Here is an 8,221-nt window from a genome sequence, read left to right as displayed (position 1 = left end):
CAGCCCAGAACTGGGTGCCACCAGCTACATGCAGCCCAATCCTGCAAGCTCTCAGAGCTCCATGGCCCATCTTCACATTGCCAAGAATCCAGGTAGAAAAGCTGGTCTTTGACAAAGTCTGCAGATGACTTTGTTGGGTGGGAGGGAGGGAGGGCTTAAAAACAATGAGCCCTCTCTGGATTGGAGGCTAGTTCGCGGTGACCTGGAGAAATATACCAAGAAGGTGGGGATTGTCAATAAACACCAAACCTGTGATGGCACGTCCCTCAAGAAAATGGTGACAGGAAATGGAATCAGCCAGCACACCCAGTGCACTGCTTCTTCTGTGGCAAAACCAAAATGAAGACAGGAGCTATGGGTATCAATCACAATGGTTCAGCATGAAAAAAGTAGCTGGAGGTGTCTCTGCACTCACAGCCACATTCATCACCAGAAGACAAAAGAAGGCACCAGTGTTCAAAGCAGCATTATTCATGATAGCCAAGAGGTGGAAATGACCCAAGTGTCCACCAAGAGCCAGTGGAAAATCCAAATGTGGTGCCTACATACCATGGAGTGTCATTCAGCCATAAGCAAGAATGCAGTGCTGAGACAGCTGCAGCATGGAAGAACCCTGAAACCTTTACACCTCATGAAATAAGCAAGGCACGCAAGACGTAAAGTGTGCAGTGTCACTTACAAAAGAGGACTAGAAACTGCAATTTTGCAGAGACAGCAAAGGAAAGGCAGAGTTTTTGTAAAAATTTGAGTATATGGGAGTCTCTGTATTCAGAACGTGACTTTTCTGTAACCTAAAACGTCTCTGAGGACAAAATGGAAAAAAAAAACAAAAAACAATGGGGGAATAAATGGAAGAAATGTCACTGTACATACAGGACAACAGATATTACAGTGATAAAAGGCAAAATTTCAAAAAAAAATTTTTAATTTCTTTTTTTTTAAGATTTATTTTATTTCTCTCCCCTTCCCCCCATCCCCCTCACCCCACCATTGACTACTCTCTGTGTCCATTTGCCGTGTGTTCTCCTGCATCTGCTTGCATTATCAGGCAGCACTGGGAAAATGCGTCTCTTTTTGTTGCTTCATCTTGTTGCATCAGCTCTCTGTGTGTGCAGTGCCACTCCTGGGCACACTGTGTTTTTTTCACATGGGGTGGCTCTCCTTGCAGGGCACAATCCTTGCGTGTGGTGCACCCCTACTCAGGGGGCACCCCTGCATGGCACAACACGCCTTGTGCACAGCAGCACTGCATGTAGGCCAGCTTACCACATGGGTCAGGAGGCCCTGGGGATCGAACCCTGGACCCTCCCTATGGTAGGTGGATGCTCTATCAGTTGAGCCACATCTGCTCCCCTCATTATTTTTTATTATCCCAAATTTTCATTTTTTTAATTTTTAAAATATTTTATTTCATATTTTTTAATCTACCATTTCATTTTCTTATTAATTGTATTCAGCTATTTTATTGGCTTCATTTTTGAAGAAGTTTTGGATCACAGAAGGGTTACAACTGTGGCAGGGGAGGATCATTGGTGCGAGGTGTCAGTGATGGGGATACAGGAGAAGAAGCCCACCTGGGCATACATATAATGCATATAAGTGTGTTCAAATGTTCATGGGGCATTATCACGGGGGTGGAGATTCACACAACAACCAAAGGAATATCAAATCCCCATCCTGGGGAGCTCTGCCATATTCTCTAATGGACCAGCAAGAATTCCCTGAGTACAGGGACAATGATGAGTGAAGGAGGGTGGTCCATTGACGGGTCCTTCATATTAATGACTGTGCATATGAACCTTTACTCTTGAAATTGAAATTTAGTCTAGTATTATAGGGTACCTAAGAGTAGCCTCCTGGAAGCCTCCTTGTTGCTGAAAAGTGGCCTCTCTCTAAGCTGAACTCAGCATATAAATGCATTACTTTCCCCCCAGCATGGGACTTGACTCCCGGGAATGAGCCTCTCTGGCACCAAGGGATTACTACTAAGCACCAACTAGCAATATAACTGGAAAAAACCTTGACCAAAAGGGGGAAAAGGTAAAGACACATGAGTTTAGTTGGCTAAGAGACTTCAAAGTGAGTTAGGAGGTCAATCCAGAGGTTATACTTATGCACATTTCAGCAGGATCTCTTTGACTGCCAAAGTAGATATTACCCCAAGTAGCAGGGTTCCTGAGGGCTCTGGAGACATCCAAACACTATAGTCAGGACAGGTAGCTCAGGAGTTTGGTGCCTTGCCAGTGGGCCCTACTTTGGAATTTATGCTCCCCAGAGTGACAGAGTTGGACTCAGTTGTGGTTTCCCTACATATGACTCTTCTGTCCTATGTGAACCTATAATTAGTACTAGAAGTTGGTAGGTGTACATCCAAGAGACTTAAATTTTTAAGCTGTCCATGTGCCAGCTAAGCCCTGAATCTCAACAGAATTGCAACACCTACCTTCCAGTTCATTAGTCTCACCCTGGACAACTAACATGAGGTGATGATGGGCAACTACCATACCAAGGATCCAAGAGAGTCTCAACTGCAAGCAAGAACGTCCCATTCATTGGCCCTATGGGATTACAGACCCCTCTCAATTAAAGGTGGAGTGGACATCACCAACCCAGAATCCTCAGGATTGGGGAATGAACTATGGACTAAAATAGACTTACTGGTATTCTACTATGGACTTATTGTGATTCTAGCAATGGAAGAAATTATATCATTGATGTGGAAGCAGTGGACACTGGAGGGCAGGGAGAGGGAAAAACAGGTGTAACATGGGGACATTTTTGGGACTTAGGAATTGTCCTGAATGACATTGTAATGATAGATACGGGCCATTATAAATCTTGCCATAACCTACAGAATTGGGTGGGAGAGAGTGTAAACTACAATGTAAACTTTAATCCATGCTTAGTGGCAATGCTCCAAAGTGTGTTCATCAAATGCAATGAATGTACCTCACTAATGAAGGATGTTGCTAATGTGGGAAAATGTGGGAGGCATGAGGAGTGGAGCAAATGGGAATCCCCTATATTTTTTATGTAACATTTGTATAATTTAAGTATCTTTTAAAAAAAATAATAATAATAAAAAATGACTGAAGGAAAATAATTCCAATAGGAGTTCCACCATTTGAAACATCTCTGGACCAGAACATATGGGTTCATTTTATATAACAACCAAAAAATCTAATGAGCGAAAGCCATCAAACAGAGCCAGCAGGCACTAAAACATCTTGGAAGTATATCAGTTACCGTGATCATCTACAGGTTTTCCTAACAAAAAGAGAAATTATGCCTTCCCATTAGGTCCCACTTGACACCGACTTCCCTGGAGTCAGAGGGCCCAGCTCATGCGGTGTCCAGTTGGGCACTGGGCTGGAGGATGTGCCATGTCAGAACCACTGTAGGTTGAGCCTGGCAGGGGAGCCAGCCCTTCTTTCTCTTGCTTGGCCACAGTGATTGTTTGTGCCCTGTAGGAGCAGGAGGGGAGGGGGAAGGGAAACATGGCCAAAGGATTTTTCTGCTTCTCAAGATGGAAACTCAGACGCCTAACTTCAAAGCCTACAGGTACTGACCATCCTCGCCTGCAAACGATAAATAAATCAAATGTTGAGATTTTATATTGCTTCCTGGAGAAAATGGGGATTTTAACAATTGTTTCATAATCAATTGGCCCCTGAGGTTTCTGCAAGTAAGCAACCAGCTGGACTCATTCCTGCACCATCCTGAAGGGCTTCTTCTCCAAGATTTCCTGGAACTAAGCATCTGATGCTGGGGAAGTCTAAAGCCTGACTCCCTGAAGGAAAACCTGTCCAGGGGTGGGCACAGAGCAGACCTTCAGTCCATCCATGAGAGCTTCCAGTGCACGGTTTCTTCTCATGGCCCCCGCCCTGCCCTTGCCCATCTGTCAGGGCAGAGGAGCAGCTCCCCTTGTCCAGGGCCAACCCCTGGGTCTCTGCCTGCAGAAAGCATGGGCTCAAGGGGCTGCCTTCCTTTAGTAATGATTCTGTTATGCAAGTTTCTCTATCCATTTTGGAGTCAAATAACTTTACTCCCTGTTGCTTCCTTTAGGTGGGAATGAAAGGACATGCATTTATAAAATACAACCTTTAATACAGCACCAAAAGCATAAGCAGCCAAAGAAAAAGTAGGTAGATGTACTTCATCAAAATGAAAAGATTTTGTGCCTCAAAGGACACCATCAAAAAAGTGAAATGATAACCCACAGAATGGGAGAAACTATTTGTAAATCCCTTCTGAATAAGAGATTCGTATCCAGAATATATAAAGAACTAGTACAACTCGATAATAAAAAGATGAACAGTCCAATTCAGAAATGAGCAAAGGACTTAACAGACACTTCTCCGGAGAAGATGTACATATATATGAAGAGATGTCCAACATCATTGGCCAGCAGGGAAATGCAGTTCAAAACCATAATGAGACACCACTTCATATCCCCCAGGGTGACCAGAATCAAAGAGAGAGATGATAAGCAGTGTTGGTTGGGATGGGGAGAAATTGGAGCCCTCATTCATTGCTGGTGGGAATGTAAAATGGTACAGCCGCTTTGGGAAGCATTGACAGTTCCTTAAAATGTTAAACATAAAGTTACTATCTGACCTAGCCAATCTCCTCTGAGGTAGGTACCTGAGAGAACTGGAAACATGTCCACAGAAAAAGTTGTCCACTAATGCTCAGAGTAGTACTATTAATAATAGCCAAAAAGCAGAATAAATCCAAATGCCCATCAACAAAATGTGGCACACCTACATAAGGGAATATCATGCGGCAACAAAAAGGAACAAGGTACTGATACATGCTACAATGTAGATGAACCTTACAAACATTACACCACGTAAGCAGCAGATGCAAAAGACCACACCATGCCTGGTCCCACACCAGTGACCTGTCCAGAATAGTCGTATCTATTGAGGCAAGATTAGTGGAGGCCTAGGACTGGGGAGTGGGTGAAAAGAGAGAGACTGCTCACGGCTATGGGGTTTCGTTGTGGGGTACTGACTGGGTGATGGTTGCTCAACTCTGTAAAATTATGAGGAAAAAAACCACTGAACTATATACTTTAAATGGGTAAATTGTATGACTTATAAATTATATCTCAATAGAGTTATTAAAAAATAATAGGCCAGAACAGAGGAACTGAATAATAAATTAAATTGATGTAATAAAAACAAAATACACACGCAACTGCTGACCACCCTTTCACTGTACACAATGCATGAAAGGAAAGACAGGGCTCCAGACCTGCCCTCGGGTATGCTCCTCACAGGGGCGTGGAGGGAGGGGCTCTGAGCTCCGGAGTTCTTCCTTCTAACTCTGAGCTGTTGGCTTATACGTCTGTAAATGAACTGCCACCAGCACATCAGCTTTCCTTTGTTGGGAGGATTCTTTTATTGAACATTAACTACATCAAACACCTGAGACACTTTTCACCAGTTTAATTTTCATGTAAACACAAAGTCCCCACCGTCCATCTCAAATGGTAAGTGTTCACAGCAGACACTTCGGTTACATGTTGAAAGTTGCCTGACATCACTTGCAGGGCGCCCTTCAGCTGCAGGCGTAGTCCACTTTGATGGCCTGTACTTCCTTCCCTTTCTTCTTTGTAATGGGTGGAAATGAGACAAAAATTCCAGTAGAACACTCCAAAAGAAACCTCTCCAGAAAGAACAGTTTCCTTGAAGCCAGCAACTGAGCCTCCCTTATCTGTATATCACCAATGGCCAGTGCAGAGCCTGGCCCCAAAGAAGCATAGTGAATGTTGGTTGGATGGATGGATGGATAGATGGAGAGATGAATAAACAGAAAGATGGATGGAGAAATGGATGGGAAGGAGTGAAGAAGGGAAAGAGGGGAAATGAATGGCTGATGGATGAATGGACAGAAGGCTGGAAGGATAATGGATGGACAGATGGACAGTGAGATGGAGAGATGGATGGGTAAGGGGATGGACGGATGGATCCAGCAGCAACAGAGCACATGCCACAGAGCTGGCCTTTTATCAGGTATGTGAGAAGAGGGAGGTCAGATGTCACGTTTAAGCAAGGCTGTTATTTTCAGTGACCTTTCCTGCCACAAGCCTTTCCACTAAAGTTCACCAATGTGCTAGAAGAGCCAACAGCCCAAAGTGATGAGTGGACCCCAGGCAGGATATGAGCAGAAGGCACAGCATGCACTGCCCCCCCGCCCCTCGCCCTGCCCTCAGGGGCCTCTCACCAGCCTGATGCCGGCTGAAGCTTCCCCAGAAAAGGCATGAGTCTCCACAGAGACCCTATGAAGTCTGTGCTCACACAGTTACAAAAAGGCTGGCCCATGCAGCCCTATGAAGGATTTCCACAGCACCAAACACAAGGGTGTGGCCTTCTTTCTGCATTTACGTACTACAGTAAGAGGTATTTTGAGAAAAACATCCATGCAATTCCAGAGCAGTCTTTGCAGATTATCCCAAGTAACAGAAATCATAGTAGGCTTAATGAATGGGCTTCTGACATCTTTTAAAACAGCCAGCATTTAGCTTAAGAAAATAATTACCTGCACCTGCATAGTGCTCTGTGCTCCCAGAAGCATTTTCTCAGACGTTCTATTACCTGAGGCTGTGAGAAGAGCAGGGCCTGTGTGGTCGCTGCCTCCTCAGAGATTATAAACAAGGCACAGCGGCCAGCGCCCCCAGGACAGGCCTCGCGACACGGCCCAGGCTGCCACGGGGGGAGCTAGGAACTGGGCCGCACATGCTTCCACCGCACATGCTTCCACCGCACGTCCCGGCAGCCCCGCGCCCACTGCTGTCCTCTTGGTCTCCGTGCCCCCCAGCTCGGTCCAACAGGGCTGCTGGCCTGGAACTCACGGCAGCTCTTTCTTGGCTCCACAATCTTCATCATCCTTTGTGTTTTCCAGTTCTCCTCCACCAATCCTCTCCTGAAATCATGAAAGAATCAACAGAGCATTCCAGTTAAATGCTGCCATGAAGTGCTGCCAGCCATCAGCGGGTCTGGCCTCTGATCCTGGGGCTGGCCTGGCCTGGTCTTGGGCTGGGCGCTCAGATTCAGAACAGGCAAGCCAAGTTCAAAGTGCCTGGCCAGCCGTGGGAACCATGGTACAGGCAGGTGTTCTCAGGACATTTCTATGGAACGGAAGGTCAGCCGCATCCAGGGAGGGCCAAAAAAGAGCACAGCGAGGGGAAGCACGACTTCTAAGGGTGGTGCTCTTTGTGCTCACTTCGGCAGCACATGTACTAAAGGTGGTGCTCTTACGCCTGAATGCACTCATTTCCCCACAGGTAAACCCGGCGGATGCTTCCTGCCTCCTCAAACAGGCTTCAAGGTTCAAAAGAAAAGTGAGTGATGGAAGAGGCAAAGTTCCACAGTTGAATGTTCCATGGTCCAGAAAGATCTTATGTTAGCCCAGCTGTCCACTAGGAAGCAAAGAAATTGGAAGCTCCCCCTCTGTCAGGTGGCTAAGTCTGATGCCCGATACCGAGCAGCTTTTCTTAAAGGATCCAGACCTCTCTGGCACATTCTATGCCTTTGATGCTGAGTCTTTTATGACAGAAATGTCTACTTTCCAAAACAAGCAGTACTCCCCATGATGTACAATTATAAATTTAGTGCGTTAAGCTGGCTATTGAGTCTTTGGAGATACAAAAGCAAAGGCCTTTCTGTGCCAGGAAATCACTTATCACAATTATCCTGGGTGGGGGAGCATCTGTCTTGGCTTTAGGGAAATCCTAATGGAATCACATCACTTTGAAATCTTATAAACACTGAATGACTACAAACCACTAAGAAATAGTAACTATCTTCCCCACGATTCTATTGTACAATAGGTCTGGATTATTTGACAACCTAATGCCGTATTCCAATTTCTAGCCATCTGGGCTCGAGGGGCCGTGGAGGAAAAAAGGACAAATTTGCCTTGCTTTCTTTCTGCTTGAAAGACTCAAGACCATTACAAAACTTGAAATTCAGATTCCTCAAAATTCCCTTAACAACACAAGGTTACGGCTGATTTCCAAGCGTTCTCTGTTTCCTTTTGGCTTAGTTAGAGCTTGTCTGGTGAGCAAAGGGGACCATGGAAAGCCTCATTACAGTGGCCTTGCCTCACACCGCCTCCCTATGGCAGAGAGATCTGCAGCGTAAATCAGTGGCCCAGCACCACGGGGAAGCCACAAGAGAGCTAGTTATGAAGCTGCCACGTAGACTCAGACCAC

At 45.6% G+C, this 8,221-nt stretch overlaps 1 protein-coding gene across 1 annotated transcript in view; it reads right to left on the bottom strand.

The window, feature by feature from the left end:
* Positions 1-5,438: 5,438 nt before the first annotated feature.
* FAM169B (Protein) overlaps positions 5,439-8,221 on the bottom strand; it is a 105,591-nt gene continuing 102,808 nt past the window's right edge. The window contains exon 8 of the mRNA XM_058294639.2: positions 5,439-6,930. Within this exon, the coding sequence (XP_058150622.1) occupies positions 6,929-6,930 (2 nt within the window). The 3' untranslated portion in view covers positions 5,439-6,928. The remainder of the gene's footprint in view (positions 6,931-8,221) is intronic.

Source organism: Dasypus novemcinctus, chromosome 3, assembly GCF_030445035.2.
Source record: "Dasypus novemcinctus isolate mDasNov1 chromosome 3, mDasNov1.1.hap2, whole genome shotgun sequence".
NCBI lineage: Eukaryota > Metazoa > Chordata > Mammalia > Cingulata > Dasypodidae > Dasypus > Dasypus novemcinctus.
This window is presented reverse-complemented; position numbering and strand designations above follow the sequence as displayed.